The 22,579-nt window shown below is 38.9% G+C and overlaps 1 protein-coding gene across 17 annotated transcripts in view; it reads right to left on the bottom strand.

The window, feature by feature from the left end:
- Positions 1-22,579, bottom strand: part of magi1a (membrane associated guanylate kinase, WW and PDZ domain containing 1a) — a 98,579-nt gene that overhangs the window by 58,575 nt on the left and 17,425 nt on the right. For all 17 annotated transcript variants that reach the window (XR_006928347.1, XR_006928348.1, XM_046872002.1 and 14 more), the window contains exon 2: positions 14,358-14,474. Coding sequence is in view for 15 of the 17 variants with exons in the window: in XM_046872002.1 (XP_046727958.1) it covers positions 14,358-14,474 (117 nt within the window). In the remaining 2 variants the exon portion in view is untranslated. The remainder of the gene's footprint in view (positions 1-14,357; positions 14,475-22,579) is intronic.

Here is a 22,579-nt window from a genome sequence, read left to right on the forward strand (position 1 = left end):
AAAGACAAATCTGATCCTTCATGTCCATAAACCACTCCAGAATTAAAATCTGAGGCTTAGCTGGATGTACATCAGGATTTGCATCTGAGTTTACTATGGCTGTAACATGACATATACCTGAACCTCCTACTGCATGTGCGCTACATGAAGGGCAAAACAAGAATTGAGAGTAAACATGGAGCAGCAGAAATGTGTACAAATGAACTGTTATTGTGGCCTGTTTGCTGTAACCACTATCGCCAGATGAGTGTGACAAAAGCAAGTCCATGGATAAGCAGGTTCCTTAAATAGCGGATTCATTGAGGTCCTTCAGCTCATATTATAAGAATAGATTAAAAATAGGGCCAGACAATAAGCAGCCTAATTCTAAGGCTACACTGATTACACACCTCCAAGCTTTACACCTAGTGTTGAGAGGCACAAAACTGGGCAAACATGGCCATAGTTTAGTACTTAGAATGAGAGATATATATATGGTCTTCTTACCAAAATCAGTCTAGCCAGTCTACCCTGGCCTGCCCTATCATCAACAAGCTGTTTCTGCTCCTCAGAGTTACCACTCACTCTAATATTGTGTTGGTCCCCTTTTGCTGTCAAAACAGTCGTGACCCGTCAAACTTAAACAGCTTTAACGTCTTCGGCAAGTTGAGCTACAGGAGCTCGTCTGTTGGATCGGACCACACGAGCAGCCTTCGCTCGCCACGTGGATCAATGAGTCTTAGCAGCCCAGGACCCTGTCGCCGGTTCACCGCTCAGTAACAGGTGCCATGATGAAGAGATAATCAGTGTTCACCGGTCGTAATGTTATGCCTGTTCGGTGTATGTAGACTCACTCTGAAATCACTGAGATCTACATTTATTGCTGCTAACTTTAGCTGAAGCTTTTGATCTGTATCTGCTTGAATAAGCAGGTGTACTGGTCTCTCTAATAAAGCAGTCCTTGATTCTCAATGACTTGAGTTAGAATGGCTGAAAATAGATCAAACGTTTTGGCTTCTGTTCAGTGGCAATTCTAAAAAATACCCAGTAAAACGAAGCAGTTGGACATTTTTGTATGCACTGAGAGGTTTGATGGGCCTGTGCGATGTGTAGTTTAGTGCTGACCGAGGCCGGCCAATCAGTCAATATTGAATCTCATTAAGATAACACTAGACTCAATGGTCAGCAGCAGCATCTCTAGTTTCATCAAGTGGACTAATGTTTTCCCCATAAGTCGTAGTGGTCACATTTCCTGGATTAGAGGCCTGAGTTCTTCCAAAAGTGCCCTATAAGCATCCCACCACATACCGTTTACCTGAGATGTTTTTACCCATAATCCTCTCGTGTCGGCCACAGAGTTGACCTGAATCTTCACAATAGGAATACGTGAGATGAATAGGCGCGTCTCGTTTACAGTAATAGAATGCAGGATGAATAAACGCTTTCATTTCTACAACCTTGTAATTCAGCCTGCTTTATCTGCTCTATCAGTCGTGTTCAGTGAAGCAGGGCTCATATGGGGACACTCAGGTTTAATAGATAGCTGAACAAAATAACTTATTATGCACTAAACACTTACTCCGGGTCCGAGTTTGTTAGCGTGTATACAGAATCGTTGTGCGTCATCATTGCTGTCTGCTTTCCGAACGAGGATCAGAATCAGCATTGATGATTGATTTGAAAATCTAACAGAGGAGACGTTCTTGTTTCGGTGGTACAGGTTTGCGGTTGCTTTTCTAACCCACTAATCTGCTCTGCTGCTCTTGACACAATTCTGGTATCAGCCTGGGAATCGAGAGCTCCAGTTCTCTATAGCGTCCCGTGTGCGTCAGTATCGAGCACGTTTTTTCACACTGCAACTGGAACTAAAGCTTCCAGCGAAATGTTATACAAAAGATTGGATCTAGTTCAACTTTGTTTACAGTCTTTAGCAGAATTATTGGCACACTGCCTGAAAAATACATCGCGTCATCTTCTACTGGGATCACTGGGCATAAGGTGGGAAGACAATCTGAATAAAACACCGCCACAGGACACATGCACACATTCACACGCTCTCTCACACATAGAGGTGATTTAGAATCAACAATCCACTTTCTACCATGTTTTTTAAAGGATGGGAGAAACTAGAGAAAATGAAAAATCCTCGACTTATTATGCTGAGTTTTTTCTAAGGTAGAAGCTGATATTTAACTTTTTTTTTTAATAATTATATTAATTTTTTTTGAAATAATCATTACCAGACTTGTGCATAAAAACAGCCAATCTTAGGAAAATGTTGCTGGTTGTCCTCATAGTCACATTTTTACAGACCAACAGAAAAACAAAACAATTACAGAAGAAACTTTTGGTTTATTTATTAAAATGTTCCTTACATTGGTCACATTTATTTTTTAAAAACTTATGTAACTGGACAATACCTCATTCCTCTCACTGTCCAAAGTGAAAAACTTTGATCAGCCGGTGTAATGTTAACTCCATAGAACATGGTTTGTTCATTTGTTTGAAGGGTGGCAATAATTCTGAAGTCTTGTGTTAACACTGTGTAAGTATGCTCCCACAGAGCCAGTGGCATATTCCAAATAAAGAAAACCATTTCCTCAGTTAATGATTAATCTTTTATTTTTGATTAATATTTTGCAGCGATATCCTCCATCCTGGTTAAGGCTTCAGCACACTAACACAATTATAGCACTTTTCCATCAGACGGTGTGTAAGTGACATATCTGTTACTTATGATCAATGCTTAATTTAGCTACCCAAAGACATTCCCTAAATCGTATGAAGACAACCAGTGTTGAAATCACTAGCCAGACTCCGCCTCTTTTTCCATGGTGGCATATCATACCTGCTGCACTGATTTAATGTAACCTGGACCTTTTATATCTATTGTTTTTACCACTCTGACCCTATCCAACACACCTCAGCCTGTCTCCAAACATTCAATTCTGAAACCATATGCATTCATATTGACTTTACTGCTATAACAGCTTCCACTCTTTATTGTGTGAACGTGTCCGTTAGGGGTTTGTGCCCACTGAGCCACATAAGCTTAATGTAAAGGCATAGATGTCAGGCAAGTAGTCCTGGCACACTATCATAGTCCGGGTTCATACCAAAGATGTTCAGTTGGGTGCTGCCATCCTGGAACCTGTGTGGGCTTTGACTCTTAAAGCTAATCCATGTATGTATGTGCAAGATGTCTAACTGACTACGTGGTGTCTGTGTGTTAAATCGTATACAATTCTTTTGTATTAAACCTAAGATTTTTTCAATTACTTACAGAAAGGTAGAAATATAATGAAAGGTCTGCTTTGTTGTTCATTCCTGCGTTTTCAAGATTGCTGATGTATCTATGATGTATCTAATGTAAGATGGGTGTTTCAATTTGCTCGAACATACACTTCTAAGTCGAACAAACGTACAGTTTAGGTTGCAAGTAAGATAGACAGAGATGTTTGGGCTCTGAAGTGCCGTCTAATGAACATCACATCCATGTACACTGGTGAAAGTGAAGCATATATGTGCCTTTTGTTCCAGAGAGGGAAACTCTTAATGCTACAGCATACAAAGACACCCTTAACCATTATGTGTGTTTCCAGCTGAGTGGCAACAGTTCAGAAAACAATCGCATGCCTGTGATGGTCAGATGATGGTCAGGTTCATACTGAATCAGGTACACAACATGGTTAGGAATAGTTCCGGTTTTGGATGAGTAACTGTATCATAGCTTATAGTTCAAAGAAAGAGAAGAGAAAGCAGGTCTGGTGAGCAATTGCTTGTCCTCACTGTTACCTTCCTTCCTCCAACTGTTTCCTTCCTTTTTTACGTTTAAAAAAAATACCTACTCAGGGGTTCATTTCTACCCAATCAGCAACTCTGGCAAACAGCATTTCGATTTGGGTGGAAGCCTGTACCAACTCTCTCTCTCTCTCACACACACACACACACACACACACACACACACACACACACACACACACATCAGAGGCCTGTAGCTAGTTAATGCCTGAAGCCGGGGTGAATACTGGTCATTAAGACAGACTACTAGAAAAACAGCCTGCAATGCAGTGAGTTACACACACACACACACACACACACACACATACACACAATGCCAAGTGCCACGCTTCCCCCTGCTGCTTCCTGAGAAAGACTCTTTTGTTTTGGGAGCATCTGGACCTGACCTCTACCGTTTGTGCCACAATAACCCCCCCTCATCCCCTCTTCTCGTCATGTCCTCTGCCTCTGTCTCTCCCTCTTTTTCTTATCCCTCATTTCCAAACAGCTCTGCATTCCTTTTCTAAGCATGCAAGCTTTTCCTCTTCTCTGCAGATGGGAAATGTTCTTTCTCGTTTTCTCTCTGCCTGCAGCCGGCTGCTTCATCATGTGAAAAGAGGCTCTGTGTACCACTGGGCCCTCCACAATGCCAGGAGATGGTTTAGATAAATGTGTGTGTGTGTGTGTGTGTGTGTGTGTGTGTGTGTGTGTGTGTGTGTGAGAGAGAGAGATAGAGTGAGAGAGAGAGAGAGAGAAAGAGAGAGAGAGAGAGAGAGAGAGAGCGAGAGAGAGAGAGAGTGCGCACTGGCCATCTGTCCTTTATGAGCTGAACATGTCTGATATTCTTTAGTCTCCTTATCCTCTACTCCTCCCTCAAGCCTGCCCACATGTCTGCAACATCACCCTTTTCTCCATCCAGTTCAGCTTCATCATCAAATCACAATAAACATAAACATGGAGTAGATAAAAAAAAAAACAGCACATACAAAATACCTGCTCGGCACCGAAAATCTATTCACACACAAGCAAGTGCGTGTAAACATATTGATTTCAATGAGAGATGAGCGATATTATGATACAATATCAATATTATGTCACAATATCAGTGTTATGTAATAGCTTAACGTGAGTATTGTACCCTTGGCATGTCAGATGTTAGTTTTTAGAGAACTGAGCATATCGTTCCATTTCTAACTCCACTGCTATTTACGTCTGTACAAATTTTCCAGATGTTCTGAATTGATTGTGACCCCTGGTGCTACTATCACCACTGGCTATTAGAAATCTGAATATCCACTCAGTTACTTACCAAAATGCTAGCATCACTAACAGTGAATGAAAGCTAGCAGGAAACAGGATCTCGATTACATGAAGCTAAATAACCAATAAATCTTTGTATTGCTCAATGTGGTATTCCTGTAAAAGCAGTTTTTAGTGGACTCCCAGTCACTGTGTACACAAACACACACTTAGAAATGTGTAAACTGGCATCATCTGGCATTAGAAGCACACTCTATTCTATTCTCTGGTTCAGTTCTTCACAACACTGATGCAGCAGATTTCTCCAAAAAAAACAGAGGGAAAAGGAAAAAAACAACCTGGAGTGTTTTAAATAATCACACGTTTGAATACACAACGCGCAGCATCACAAATATAACAGCTGTGGAGCACAACACAGATTGCAGAAGCACAATGATGCTTACAGTCCATCCTAACACAATGTGACGTGGCTTTGATGTGCCAGAACGGCCTTCATCGAGTGAACACGGCGTGAATCGAATCAGACATCAGAAGTCGCTCGTCATGTGCAAACTGATTTATTCAATGCAGCCTTCCGGATAAACACATGAGCCTGAGACTAAACAACACCAACCCACAGCATCTTTACAACATCAGTGCAGCCTTTACACAGCGTACAGCCAGACGTCTATCGGCTTATGGCGCTAAATCATCCGACATGCCGAGGCCTGATTTACCCACAATCCCGCACTTTAATTTACCCCTCAAACAGAAACGCCGATCGCTACAAACTCATTTCTGCGTGCTGTCAAAGCGAGAGCTGAAGAAAGGCAATTACCTGGATGTGGAAATGGAGAACAGGGCAGCAGTCTCCTCCAGCTCTCGGTCTCTTACACACACATGCACACACACACATACACACACACACACACACACACACACAAAAACACGCTCCTCTCCGATCAGGCGGTAATCCTCTCTTTGTATCAACGCTCAGCAGAAAGATGTGTCCAGCGCAATCATGGTGATGGGAGAAAGATGTGGGGGGAAAAAATGCACTATAGAGAGACGGAGGCGCCAACCAGAGGGAAAGAAAAGAGTCTTAGAGGGAGAAATAACGGCAACGGGAGCGTGAAAAGCGAGCCAAATGAAAGAGTAGCGGTGGAGCACGAGAGGGCTGGCGGTCGGCAGAGGATTTGAAGAATGAGAGAGCGAGGGAGGTGAGGAGAAAGAGAGAGAGAGAGAGAGAGAGAGAGAGAGAGAGAGAGAGAGAGATCAGGTGGGGGGAGGGAGAGATAGAGTGAGAGAGGGAGGGCTGCGAGGGATAAGGGATAACTCCGCTTTAGTAGGCAGCAGCAGCTGGGAGGACAGAATGGAATGGAAATGAAGCAGTAGAGAGACAAAGACAGAGTGAGGGGACAGAGAGGGTGGGGGGTTGTGGAGGTACTTGCCCTGTCATCGACATTTACTGCACCATATAACAATGGCCATGTTTTAAATGAGGGACACATACACAGTGTTTTTATGCTGTGGGACACACACACACACACACACACACACACACACACACACACACACACACACACACACACTGCTGCAACCTCTAGTGAAACTGCAGTATTAAGCACCTGTTTGCTTCCACTAGCAGAAGAATGAAGAATAATAGAGAAGAAGCACACAAATTCTCAATAACTGCATTAAAACAATCATAGGGGATGTGAGTCGGAAAATGTAAACAGTGTTTGTGAGGGTGTGCATGTTAATCTTATACCAATAAAGAAATCACACGCTCCGCGCTGTGCTGTGTTGGGAAAATAATCCGCCACAGGGTGGTGTGATGTGGCTCAGCACATACTCCGTTCCCGTTACAGCGCATCCTGATGAGGAAATGACGATTAAATGATATGTCGCGCTGCCCATGACGCAACTTCATTTCTGATCGTAGTACAGCAGCTATAACATTATTATTATTTTTTTTTTTTACATTTAAACCAAAAATTGACGCTTGTCAGTAACGCTGAAATTGTCACAATCTCCCAACAGAATCCTTCACCATATCTACAATAACACCTTCTTTCTTTCTTAAACTGTATTCCTGAGTGTCCCCCCCCCCAATTTATTAGGATTAGATTATGTCAGTCCACCGTACAACTCCCTGTGAACGAGCTGTTACTATAGAAACCGTAACACTTTCAGAGGAGAGCATTAGTTTAAACCTGTCATTCATGCTCCGGCTTGGACTACTGTCAGAGTCGGGGCTGTTATAGAAAATCAATCCGCTTTGAGAATCTGCTGTGGTGTAATACAGTAATGCAGACTCCTGTGGTGCGTTAACATCTTTTGCCACACTTTGGAGCTTCAGGTGGTGCATCCTCATGAACAAGTGGACCTGCAGAGTGATTACCATAAACACATGTTTCATTCGTGGCATCTTGAAAGCTTTTCTTATCAGAGCATGAGCGTTTCAAATTCCATCTGCTTTCTGAGGAAAGGCTTTAACAGGATCAATCATGCATACAATACTGATGAGGTGGAAGATTTATGTTGAAAAACACCAGAGATTTCCGTCATTCGGTTCCCTTCCGGGGTCACAATGCATCCTCATTTAAATTCACTCACATGCTCACACACACACACACACACACACACACACACACACACACACACACACACACACACACACACACACAAAACTTCATTCACTCCCTTCCAACCCCCCACTTGAAAGCATCAATGAACAGGAGACATCAGTCTTTTGTCCTTCATTCTTTAGAGATGCAAAACCGCTGGAACAACTCGAGGCCCGAACACACACACACACACACACACACACACACACTCGAGTGTGCATGCAGCATATCTCAGAAGAAACCAGAAGGAGAGCACTGAAGGAGTGCATGCAGCTGTGTGACTCCATCTTGTCCTCCATTCTGCAGCATCACCAGAGAATCACACACAGCCTGCTACACACACACACACACACACACACACACACACACACACACACCTACCTGCTTGACTTAAAGGGCCAGTACTCATTTACTTATTTTCCCTCCCACTGTATTAGACAATTAGAATAACACAGCAGGATAAGGATAACCATCATGGCAATGTCTTTGTTTTTCTAACGATGTATGCATGTGTGTGTGTGTGTGTGTGTGTGCGTGTGTGTACCCCTCTCTACAAATCTATTAACAGCAAATTTGGCCAGCTCAGGGAAAGGTCAACCCCTGGTCAGTCCCTGCCATGCAAAACAGGAAAACTCTGTGGTGGAACACAATCTGCTAAGCAAATAAGGTTCACCTGCACAACAACATGCAGTTCAGACCTCAGACAGAAATCCCAGCCTGACCTGCAGGAGGTGAATCGTTCAGCAGCAGGAAGAATCGAATCAGACGACGGAAATGTTCCGACTCGGCCCTGAGCATGGCTGCCAATTAGGCTTGTGTGATATAGATTTTACAGCTGGTGATGTCCTGTTCCTTTTTTTTTTGTGAAAAATGATCGAAAGACAGAAAGCAAGATTTTAGGGAGAGCATAAAAACGATGGCAACACAAAATCTCAGATCAGTTAACTTGTGGTGGACATTTGACCGTCATGCAGATGTGGTTGATGAAATTGTTGGAAACCCACAATTATAGACAATGTCTTCGTATGTTGCAGCTTTGTATACAGGCACTATGGGTTCCAGAGGTGAAATCCATGCCCAGGAGGATCAACACAGTGCTGGAGAACAATGGTGCTCATACAAAATAACGACACTTTGGACACAGTTTTGACATGTTAGGGTGCACTCACTTTTGTTGCCAGCTATTTAGACAATAATGGCTGTGTGTTTACTTATTTTCAGAGGACAGTAAATCTGTACTGCTATAAAAACTGACTACTCTAATATATATCCAATTTCAATATAATTTCTATAATATTTTCCCTTGAGCAAACATACTAAATTGTTTGCTGAAATGTGAGGGGTGTATTTACTTTTGTGAGTGTATATATATATATATATATATATATATATATATATATATATATATATATATATATATATATATATATCTATCTCAGACATTAGGGTTCTGAGATATACGTCAAAAAATGACTTTTATAGCAAAGTAATCCTAAAATGTTCAAGACATTATGAAGTGATCATTTCTTTGTCTGTGTTTCAGCCTTATTGACTTAATGCCTCACCATGGTTTATTCCTCACAATAAGCAATATTAAAAAGAAAAGGATAAGATGAGTAAATATTACACATTTAGTGTGACTGTTTCGTCGACTCTTAATCTATGCAAAATGCATGAATCCTTTAAGTCAGCAAAACTTCTGAACACACCACAGCACAGCTATAGTTCATTTTGTGTTTCTGTCTATAACCGACTCCAGGTTGCATGAGACAGGAAACACCACAGGCGACATCTACAGCTACTGGAATGAACTCATTAATTTAGAAAACAGCTGACCCCTCTTTTATTTATTTTAATTAATTGGTGTTGATATACATTTTGTGCATAATGGTATATAAACAGTGGGATTTTGGGTTTCTTATCGGACTAATCTAATATGCTTATGTATGCTAATATACTGTAGGTACAGTCTGAATAATACTTTGTGAACACATTCAATGTACATAATGGCACAAAACTTAAATTGTGACAGTAGACAGGCATTTCCGTTTCTGTTATTATTCTGACTCATAATAAAATAATCAAAACAAATTAGCATAAATAATATATAGAACTGTATGGATGGAATAAAACACGAACGCATCTTTAGTGGGACTTGACTGGATGTAATTCACGTGAATGTATTATTCTTTATGACTGATGAATCATTTCTGTCTCTTGAAATGGATACGGCGAAACTAACTGCGGATTATGGATGTGAAGAATAACTGCAAAGACCTCAGTGCTGAAAGCATTTCATCACAGAAAACGTCACGCTAGAAACGAATAGACACGTTTGTAAAATGTTAATGACTCACTATGTTCTCACCTTTGGTAAAACATCAGCTGTCTTTTTAAACAAAATCAGCAGGTGTTGATCGAATACAAACATTTGCCTGACAACAAAATCTATTTATGTCAATTGAAACAGACACGAGCCAAAAATAATTTGCTTGAAAAAGTGCTTAGTTCTTCCATCATGCAGAACTGAATCAAGCGAAGGTATAAGCAGGGAAACGAATAAACAGTGGAAGGATGCAGACACATGGTACATGTGTATTTTTCCCCATTTATTTAGCTACTTAGATACAATTGATGCAGTGCCATATGAAACAGGATATCAGACAAGTTTCCTCATAGCTCCTCATTTGTCCTCAGCTGTGGATTTATGTGTAAATCATACAGTTTGTATTCATGTGTTTTTTTCTCCTAAGTGTGTGTAATTGTACACATAAGAAGGCTGACTAACGTGAATCTCAGCTTGATCGTCTGAGCTGTACACCTATAGAGCTGGTCAATATCAAAAACACATTCTCATGCTAGTCTGCAGGTCTCGACCGCTTTATATCGCAAAAAAAGAAAATAGAATAAATGGAGAATGCAAGTCAACACAAATTCAATTGCAAATAATCATGAGATTATGGCAAAAAAATCTTTTTTTGCCATATGGAGCTAAGAGCATGTCTGCAAAGTGTGACGAATGATAGATCATCAAATATATGCACTTGCATAGAACTGAGTCGAAATCAATTCTATTCCTGTCTTTCAGCCTTTAACCATTATTGTTCGTTGCATGCTCGCAGAGGTTTATGTAGTTTCGCGGGCGTCACTAAAATGAAAATGAGCTGTACCAGGAACACGCCTTGCACTTATGCGCACCACATCAGCCTTTTCGAGACCTTTGTAGATCTGGCGGAAAAGTTAAGTTTAATTTGGCTTATGCAAACATTTTACACACAGCTTCACTAAAAGGTTGATAAATGGGGCCCAATAAGTCTGTCTTGGTGAAATGCACAGGGAATGCAAACTGCAAAACATTCAGCTGCCTAGTTAGCTGTTAAAGTTTGTTACTGTGTGTACAGAATCGGTAAATTACCCGCTTTTTATCCTTTATACAGGTGCATCTAAATGATCAGATACATCCGGCCATTTAACTCCGGTTACTGCATTATAGTGGTCAAAAGTTTATTGTAAATAAAGTAAACTGCAATTAGCATAAGGGTGCAGAATATTGTGGAATCGGCTGTGTTTGAACTGGCATGGCAGTGTAGTTTAGGAGACAGCTGTGTTACTCTGCCCTACTAATGGCCTTTATTTTACAGAGCGAGCACTGCACATGTCTGCTCTGGCAGCTGCGTCCTGAATGCAGTGCGGAGAAATAACAGTAAATTAGAGGGTCGACAATAAAATCATTGTGCGTTTGAGTATTACGGTAGTATTGTGTAATTGGGCAGCCATAACAGACTGACTAAGCAGTACATCATGTCTATTTTTCTCTCTCTGCCTTTTACACAGTCATGGAAATGCCCTATTTCCAATACATCGCATTTAGATACTCAGTAAATCATTCTAATCCCTAACATCCAGGGGGATTGGACCAGTTCTCTGGATTTAACCAGCACATGGCTGTGTATGTGTGTGTGTGTGTGTGTGTGTGTGTGTGTGTGTGAGAGAGAGAGAGAGAGAGAGAGAGAGAGAGAGAGAGAGAGAGAATTAAAAGGATAAAGGACTACAGACAGAGAAATTTTAAATAAACATCCATGGAGCCTATTAGACAAAACGTTAAAGTGTAAATAAATATATATATATATATATATATATATATATATATATATATATATATATATATATATATATATATATATATATATTATAAATAAAGGGGCACTATTTACATTATGGGAACCACAGCCATATATACACCTTGAACACTGTATCTGATTAATGAACATGTTTATTCAATCAAGATGGCAAATACTTGAGCATTTGGATATTATTATTGTACATAGGTACTTAAAAAATGTTTACTCAAGTATATTCGAAGAAATTCTTATGTTTTTGAACATCCCATTCTACAGTTAAAAATTTCCCGTTATAATAAGCTCCATTCTTCCATATTCATCCCAGAGGGGATCAGTAGGGCAGTAGGGTCCCAGCTCTCTAACAGAAGACTTAATCAAAATACGTACATTTAAACTAAACTTTAACAAATTAAATTACATTTTCTTTTTTCATTTCGTTTCTCAGTAAGGTGTTGCATTTTGATATTTGAATTGGCCTTTATGTAAATATGAAACATAGCAACAACAAAAAAATTATAGAAATTTCAGCATTTAAACATCTGCCTTCAATGTAAAAATGCATTCTGGGATAAGGCAACTTTGAGTATGGTAAAGGTATCTAGTTTTGCAATTTAGCAAGTGAGGTTAGCTAGCTACATTAAGCTAATTAAGTTAAATGAAGTAGCTGAAAGAATCATGAAATCAGCAAAATCATGTCATTGTTTGAAATTAGCCGGCTAATTAAGTTGTGTACTTAGCTTGTTAAATTTAGAAGCTAGTTAAGTTTTTTAATGAACGTTTTAAATCTAGGTAAGTATAGCTAACTAATGCGTTAGTTTTATAAACATTGCACATGTGCCTTTGCATAATTATAAAAAAGGATTATTAAATATTAGCTATTCAGCAAGTCCAGGGTTATCCAAATTAGCAGAATTCTGTCCTAATGACCGATTGCTTAGAGAACGAGCTAGTAATGCAGGGTCTGGCAGGATGAACTTGGATTTATTTCGTTTCATCATTTGAAAAGTGAAAGTAAAAAAAAACATTTTACTCTTGAACACTTAAGTAGGTTTATACTGAATGTAGAGATTTTTTGACCAAACTACATGTTTGTCTTTATACTCCATACTTACACTTTCAACGGAGGTTCTAATACAGAAGCCTTTTGTTAGATTAAATCGTGCCTAAACTAAAAATAAATCTCTGAGAGGTTCAGGAAAAGGTCTCCAACACCATACAGTGACATAAGTAGAGCACCTCTGTACTTCTTCTATTCCAGATTTTCATAAACTCTTTAGACCAGGAGTCCAGTATACTAAAGCACTGCTCTAACAAAAGCTGAATCAGGCAGATTGGAGAAGGGAAATCACCAAACAATGCTGGACTCTGCAAATAGCCACAGTTTATGCTTTAAACTTCAGGGATTTCTATCTGACTCAGCTATTCCCTGTTTTAGACCCTGAGATGTTTAGCAGTGATAGCAGGTTTCATGCCAACAAGCTGCACAAGCTACACTGCAACATTCCTCAGGCTACTGCACTCACAGGAGTTCACCATGACAAATGACAAATTATTCTTACAACAATGGTAAAGTATTAATATATAGCTGAAAGGAAAAAAAGACAGGAAGCACATCAATGGCAGGAAAACTGGGAACAGGCTGAGAAAAGAATGGGTGTTTCTGGATTTCTGAAGACACAACGGGGTGAATCTCATCTGAGAACGAGGTAAAAGAGCCAGGGAGAATCACTCTTCTCCTAACACCCTGATGAGATCTCCTCACGGTGACATAAAACGAGCACCTTGTAGAACGGATGAGTGAATGTCATTTGCTCGTTTGTTGCACGTGCACGTTAGTGGCAGAAATTCTACGTGCCCCACTGGTTTGTAATGGGAATGTGCTGATTCGGCACTGCGTTTCCATTAGAACAAGACCCGTCCTCAGGGCGCATCACCCTCACAGCTGCGATGCCTCACGTCGGTGGAGTATAGAAGCTTCCAGAAAATCGGCTTGGTTGGTGATTGGATTTCGGTATCAGATCATTATTCAGATATATTAGATATCATTTTGAGTATCGTATTAAAAATACAAATATAGTATGTAACATTTTCTAAGCATTATCTATAAACAGCTTAAAAAGCTTACAATCATAAAGAGTGGGAAAATTCATTCTTGACTTCCAAGTGGGGGGAAAAAAACTGCTAATTTAAACACAATTTAAATTGGACGGTAACAATATTATAAATAAGAGTAATCACTGAATATATTAGGTAGCAATATGTTAAGTACTCTAGGAAATAGCAAAAATGTTAATGGTTATGATTTATGATATGAAACACTCAAGTTGATCGTTAAATATCTTAAGCACCCGGAAACAAGCTGGACTATAACATTTTAGTGCTGCCAGATGAATTCTGAATAATGGTGTGTCAAGTCAAATGCATTGATACTGTTGGCATTTTGCTGTTGGTATAAACACTTAAACTCAGCATTTGGTAGATATGAGCATGTATGGACTCAAAATGCAAGGGATGAGGTGTGTGTGTGTGTGTGTGTGTGTGTGTGTGTGTGTGTGTGTGTGTGTGTGTGATTAATTGAACAAAAAATTTACTGTTTGTTGATACTCACAAGGAACAGAATAGTGATACAGGCTGTTTCTGATGGTCTGCTGAAGCTCATGGTCAGGTGAGGACTTCGGAAAGCGCATGCTTAAGTAGTGCCGCAAGTCCTTATTGAGTTTATTTCCTGCACAAACACAAACACACACAAACACTATATTAAAACGTGGCCTCTGGAAATGACCCATTTCATCAGTATAATAAATATAGCTGACAGATTTAAATCCATTCCGAGTGAAATATTATATAATACAATAAATGTCCACGCTAGTAAATCAATCACAGGCTTCTGTTTTGTTGGCATGGTTACGGTCAATTCTGAAAAAGTATCTTTTATAAGTATACTAGTAATTATTCTCCATATTATAGAACACAGTAGGTGGCTTAGAGAAATATAACATGGAACCCTTTAGTTAATGTGATGCTTTGTTCGATTATATATAACTATAAACACTAGTCAGACATTTGGACAGACTATGTATTGAATATGCCAATGCCCACTTAGAATGGTTTTTTTTTGTTTCTGACAAAAATTGTATTAGAAAGTAGTTTCATCTTATAATTTTGCTCTTTCCACAAAAACAAAAAAGTAGTCCTTTTTTGTGAACTTGAAGAAAAGCCTCCTAGGTGAAATCTCCTGAATGAAACTTCATCAGAAATAGTGTTGAATAATTTTACTTTTTTACATTTTAAAGAAACTCTTTTATTAGCAGGTGTTTCCACACTTTGAATAATAGTGTAAAATAGATAGATATATATAGTGTTAGATAAATATACTGTATAATGTACACGATTAAGCAGATCATGATATTTCAGATGTACACAAAATTCAGCTCAGAATTGTACATAAGCCTAAGTTTCATTTTGATAAAGTCAGAAAACAAAAAGTGGTAGTTCTGAAAAAATGAAGCGTGTCTATTCACTGCTACAAATGTCAGTGGGAACAGAGGTAGCATTTAATAAATCACGATTCATCAGGATCTTACTTAGAACAAGAACAAGTGTTCGGACGTAAGGCTGGGACTAGACTTGGATTAAGAATAAGATCATGTTGGTAAGATTATATTATCAATCTATTGCCAGATGCTGCAGTGAACCTTGTTCTTGGTTAGCACAGACGCTTATTTTCGCCGTCCTCCTTACAGCATAAGGAAGAAGAACAGCGATTCTTTGCAGTTAGACTGTAGAGTGGAAATGGCAGAAAATGAGTCACTGCAGCATCTATATCTTTTCTTCTGCTCTATCTTGTATTCCTCACACAGTGCGTTCGTTTTTGTATGTGTGTGTGTCACTCAGTGGCGGCTAACCGCGGTCAGGTAGCTGTTACCTAGCAACCATTCGCAGCTGACAACCAGCGTTGTGGGCCCCACTGGGCATTCAGCACAAGAAGGGAATGAGAGAAGAAAAGGGGGTGGATAAGAAAGAGAAGAAACAAATGGGGAATGTCTACAGCCACTTGCATGAATATAAAAAGAGGCCATGAGGTTTGTAAAAAAAAAAAAAAAGAAAAAATAATAATCCATATAGGTGCAGTCAGCAGAATGGCTTGAACGAATATAACACAGCCATTTGTAAATACTATAATCCTGAAAGCATGTCACAGCCTCCTTTAAGAATCTAAGACAAATATTATGAAATGTGTTCTCTAGGTGGAGCTACCAGGAATATAAACTGTATGGCCACAACAAATATCCAGAATAGAATAGAATAGAATAGAATAGAATAGAATAGAATAGAATAGAATAGGAAGTTTAAACCTGAGTGTACCCCAGGCCTCCTCCCTACATCAGTCCCTGACTGTCCACAACCACACTCCAAAATCTCACATCTTCCCAAAAGGGAGTAAATGTGGAATGGGATGTTTATAAAGCACATGCCAATCTTAGGGTCATAATTTTTCTTTCTGTATACATGTTCTAAAGGCATTTTGCAAGCGAATCTACTCACTGCCCTATTGTAGAAATGCCTTCGAGCACTGTGATGTGAAATAACTCCTAGCCCTACTGTAGGAATGTCTCTGTTACCACAATACACAACATCTGTATGCTCGCCAAGCTCGGGGTGTTAAAGCCGAGCGAAAGGCAACTCAGGTGTCTTTATAAATCAATCATCTGATCTATTATGCAGCACGTCCTGCAGCTCCACACCAGGCTCGCAGTGAGCACCAGGGCTCTGTGCTCTACAGAACACACACTGTTTCAACATATACTGGCTGTGCAGAGTATACCGAGCACACACATACACACACACACACACACACACACACACACACACACACACACACACACACACACACACACACACACACACATATACCCTGACTCAGCACAAGTTCCCATTTATATATATACTGTATATATACATATATATAAACTCCGTTCTACAGTTCATACAGCACAGTCATGTAGCATGCAATGAGTCATGAACAAATATAGTTGCTGATGAAAAAAAAAAAAAGTGTAGCTTCATAAATTATCTCTTTATACACATTAAATGAGATCATTAGGGTGTTTGTAATAGGATGATTAGATTTATTTAGATGATGACCCATAGTTAGGAACTGCACATTTTAGCAGCATTTTAAATAGCATAATGTTTAGGGGCAATACAGTTTACAGTTATACAATAACTGTTTTTACAGGGTTTTTTTTTTTAGCAGCTTGCCCTAATACAATGCTCTTTTTGTAGCAAATTATGCAGGGACACAGTGTTTCGCTGATAAGATTTTCGAAATTTATACAGTGCATTCGCCATTCACAAAAAAGTATTCACAGCGCATCACTTTTTCACATTTTGTTATGTTCCAAAATGGATAAAATTCATTATTTTCCCCAAAATTCTACAAACAATACCACAAAATGACAATATGAAAAAAAGTGTGTTCTAAATGTATATAAACAAAAAATGAACAAAATGTCACATGCACATAAGTATTCACAGCCTTTGCCATGACACTCAAAATTGAGCTCAGGTGCATCCTGTTTCCACTGATCACCCATGAGATGTTTCTACAAGTTAGATTGAAGTCCACCTGTGGGAAATTCAATTGATTGGACATGATTATGAATATGTCTGATGTCAGCACACAAACCAGGCCATGAAGTCCAAGGAATTATCTTTAGGCAGGATTGTATCGAGGCACAGATCTGGGGAAGGGAACAGAAAATTTTTTGCAGCACTGAAGGTCCCAGTGAGCACAGTGGCCTCCGACATCCGTAAAAAGAGAGACGATTGGAACCACCGAGACTCTTCCTAGAGTGGGCCCCCCTGGCCAAACTAAGCGATCAGGGGAGAAGCACCTTAGTCAGGGAGGTAGTCTTAGTCCAATGTGACTCTGTGTAGAGAGAAGAACCTACCAGAAGAACAACCATCTCTGCAGCACTCCACCAATTAGGCCTGTATGGTAGAGTGGCCAGACAGAAGCCACTCCTCAGTAAAAGGCACATGACTGCCCAACAGGAGTTTACCAAAAGGCACCTGAAGGACTCTCAGACTCTAATAAATTAAATTCTCTGGTCTCATGAAACAAAGACTAAACTCTTTGGCCTGAATGCCAAGTGTCATGTCTGGAGGAAACCAGGTACCGCTCCTCACCTGGCCAATACCTATAGTGAAGCATGGTGGTGGCAGCATTATGCTGTGAGAATGTTTTTCAGTGGCGGGAACTGGGAGACTATTCAGGATCGAGGGAAAGGTGAATGCAGCCAATGTACAGAGAAATCTTGGCTAAAAACCTGCTCTGGACCTCATCTTCCAACAGGACGACGACCCTAAGCACTCAGCCAGGATAAGAAAGGAGTGGCTACTAGACAACTCTGTGAATGTCCTTGAGTGGCCCAGCCAGAGCCCAGACTTCAACCTGAATGAACATCTCTGGACAGATCTGAAAATGGCTATGTACCGATGCTCTCCATCCAATTTGATGGAGCTTGAGATGTTCTGCAAAGAAGAATGGGAGAAACTTCCCAAGAATAGGTGTGCCGAGCTTGTAGCATCATACTCAAAAAGAACTTGAGGCTTGTTTATTTTTAATACATTTTTAATAAAATTTTTAACAAAATTCTTTCACATTGTCATTATGGGGTATGGGGCATATTGTTTTAGAATTTTGAGGAAAATAATGAATTTGATCTATTTTGGAATAAGACTCTAGCATTACAAAATATGGAAAAGGTGAAGTGCTGTGAATAATTTTCGGATATACTGTATCACATTGATGAAGGATGTCTCCAGTTTCAACATATTTTATCAGTCTGTGAAAAAGCCATTTTTTTTAAGATAGAGAGAAAAGAAAGGGTTGAGAGGAAACAACTGTTTATCGCTGTTATAAAATAAATGATAACATTGACCTAACTTGTTTCACATACATACCACAGAATGATAAATTTCTAGAAGTCGACTGATTTATCAGTTTGTCTATTAATCGTCACCAATAGTTAATTGCTGGAACTATCGGCTATCTGCAAAAATCCATACAGACAGTTTTTCCGGGTGTTGTTACACAGTGGGAGAGCGGCCTCTAGAGGCAAATCACTGACACCACGTCTGTTTATTTGAAGTGTTGTTATTGTTCATTTTGAATGTTTTTGCTTCGGTTTGAATGAATGCCTTGATATTTATTAATATAATAAATATATTCATATTTATTTCATTAAGCACATTTTCATGATACTGTTTTTTTTTTATCTTTTATTTTTGTTCAGTACTATTTTACATGGAGTGTTATTGTTTTTTTTATTTATCCAGTATCCATTGGTTGTTTAATTGGTTATCGACAAATACGATAGCTATCGGCAACCTAGCTATCGGTATCGGTAAAGTTTCTGTCGACCTCTATTCATAACTATAAATGGATGACTTGTCAATCATTAATAAACAAAAGAATTCTTGGCTAATTGATGTGGTATAAAGGAGTAAAAACTTCTATTTGCTCTACTCTGCATTGCGTCCCATCACGCCACGTTGCTGTTGATTATTTTTTACACAATCACAATGCACTCCACACTTATTGTACATATGCAAAACAGAGTATAACAAGCTTTCGAGATCTTTTAAAGCAAACATGCCTGATATCTGACTGGTATGAGGAAGATTCTGGCCACCGCTGTGTTCTCTATTTATTATTTGCATGCCATTATGTAGACACAGAAAAGACAAAGATGGAGAGAGAAAGACAGTGAGACGCACGAGGAAGAGAAATGTTCTGATTTAAAAGCTTAAATGAGGCATCATCAGGGGTAAAAGAAGTTGATTTAACCCAAATAAGAAAGAACTAAACACACACACACACACACACACACACACACAAAACAAGCTCTGTAGGAGGCCTCTGGTAAACATTACATAACCTCAAACCTAGTTAGACATTTGAAGCTCAATTTAATTTCAGGAGGCCTATACTACACACACACACACAGACACAGACACAGACACACACACACACACACACACACACAGATCTCTCAGTCCTACTCTCTATCAGACATACACATACACCAAGACAGAAGCTCCACTGTCAGGATGAAAGAGTGAGAAAGAGAGAGAGAGAGAAGGAGAGAGAAAGAAAGGAAATGTGTGTGTGTGTGTTCAAGATCTCTCTATTTAAATGTGCATTCTTAGACACATTTGTGTTTTATGTATAGCCTTGTGTAATGTATGTGCAGAGTTGTGTGCATGTGATTCCCTGGACACACTCATGTGTTTTAATTATTTAAATCCAATTTTTCTGAGAATTGGGATTGTGTGTGTGTGTGTGTGTGTGTGTGTGTGTGTGTGTGTGTGTGTGTGGATAGGACTAAGCATTGTGTATTATAATTCAGCTCATGTCTGAAGGCTCAGTGTTGGCCTTTGTGTGTCTGTGCGCATGTGTTTGTGTTCTGTAGCTCAATGCTGCCCTCTGTTCCGCACTAATCCATAGGCCCTATCTGCTTCCTCCCGCCTTGTTACCATGGTAACCCATTCCAGCCAGCCAATGAAAACGCAGTATAGAGCCTGTGCAATCCCTAATGCCCTCTCCTGGCTGAATTGAGAACTACAACAACAGCAGAAGTAAACAGAGAAAAAAAACTGTCATGTAAAATTTAAGTGAAAATTCAACCTGACAGTAATAGTAAGTCAGACAAGGAAAGAGAGAGAGAGAGAGAGAGAGAGAGAGAGAGAGAGAGAGAGAGAGAGAGCGAGAGAGAGAGAAAGAGAGAGACATAAATGACATAAAAATTACAGTCTTTAGAAAAAGCTGTTCTATGCATTTTAATGGCATTTGTTTTTATAAAATTTGCAGCTGGCACTGCACTTTAGATATATTTTACATATATTTTACATGCTGCCTGCATATAAACATTACAGAGTTGATTTTATTGCATAAAACTAAACATGAATTTGCACCAGGTGAGACAATTAGACATTAAATCCAAAACAGATAAACATCAAATCAGTGTCTTTTCTTGTCTTGAAAAAAGTCTTAGGACAAAAGTGTATTTGTAAAGACATTTGATCAGATTTTATATATATATATATATATATATATATATATATATATATATATATATATATATATATATAATTCACATAAATGTCTTGAGTGCCAGAATTGTTAAATTAATGGCAAATCATTTTTTTTACTTATTAATAGATTCTATGTTTGTGTGTAATTGATTTTCTAGTAGAGTAGTTCATTTCCTTAGACTAAGAATTTGCTTCTCTAGTAGTTTGCTTTTTGTTGGAAAAAAATAAAATCAATTTGCCATCAGGTTTTCATTATTCTCATACAACAACAGGTGAAATAACCTTTACAACTTATACAACAGCAGGTGGGAAAAAAAAGTAACAGAGAAATGGCACACATCACTCTTTTATGTCACGTGTCACGTGTTAACCTGTCAAACTGTGGTCACCAATACCACATAGCTTTGATTTGTTTAAGAGAAATTTCAAATATCCGCACAAGTTGTTACTTTAGAAACAATTTCATTTTAAACCAAATACACAAATTTAAACCTGGGATTTGTCTTGCAGCATGTCAATGCTATTATACTCAAGTCAAGTCAAGTTTATTTCTATAGCACTTTTCACAACAGACATTGTCTCAAAGCAGCTTTATAGAAATCAACAGTCAAGGTGAATGGTGAATTTATCCCTGATGAGCAGCCTGTGGCAAGGAAAAACTAAATTGAAATTATAGATTATAGAAAATTAACTAATGAAATTAGCTTGGTAAAATACAGTGCCTAAATTCATTATTTTCCTAAAAACACAAATCCTTGTTAAATTAAACGTAAAATCTTTGCTCCACATATCCAAGCTTGTTCGGCCAGAGCGCAGGGTCAGCCATGATACAGCGCCCATGGAGCACAGAGGGTTAAGGGCCTTGCTCAAGGGCCCAAGAGTGGCAGCTTGGCAATTCCAGGGCTTGACCCAACATTAATTCTCGCAGAGTTTCTTTAGCCAGTCGGACAGCGTGACCTCCTCTGTAGAGTCAGAAAGTTTTACACAGTGAAAATCAAATCGGCTACAATCAATAGAATCGCATTTTATCAAACTAAGCCTCCGATCCCTGGAGGGAACTCTGTCTAACAATCAGCTCTGGAGGAGACAGAAAAAGCCGATGCTCACTGGATGTTTTTCACACTTGCTGACCTCCAGAGATGGCTGCTCATAAAATTCCCAGAAGATTCGCTGTGAACGTGACCTGAAGCTCTCGAGCTGCATCTGCAAGATTTTGTACATACACCGCCACATAATTGGCTGTTTCGATAAATGCATGAATGCATTCCAAGTAACATTCCAAGTAACATATAGAATGTAATATATACAGTAAGACAGTAATATACATAATTATTACTAGTAACCTCCTTAGTAACCAAATGAAATTCCCTGTGGTTTATGTCATGTCTATGGATAATGTCTATAGATAATAACTCTAACTACTCAATCCCTTTCTGTGCAATATATATATATATATATATATATATATATATATATATATATATATATATATATATATCCCGATATTCGCAGGGGTTACATTTTATGAGCCATCGTGAGGTTTTGACTCTCCTTCTGATGGTTCCTTTTTCGAAGGGAAGTGTACATGTACTGTAGTGAAAACAACAAAAATTGTGAATTACTTTTCATAAATGTTTTATTTACTACTTTAAATGAATAATACAATAATAAAAGAGTTTTATTTTATTTTGTGTAATTTATCAGTACAAACTGTTTTGAAATGTTACT

This window comes from Silurus meridionalis, chromosome 17 (assembly GCF_014805685.1).
Source record: "Silurus meridionalis isolate SWU-2019-XX chromosome 17, ASM1480568v1, whole genome shotgun sequence".
In the NCBI taxonomy this organism is placed as follows: domain Eukaryota; kingdom Metazoa; phylum Chordata; class Actinopteri; order Siluriformes; family Siluridae; genus Silurus; species Silurus meridionalis.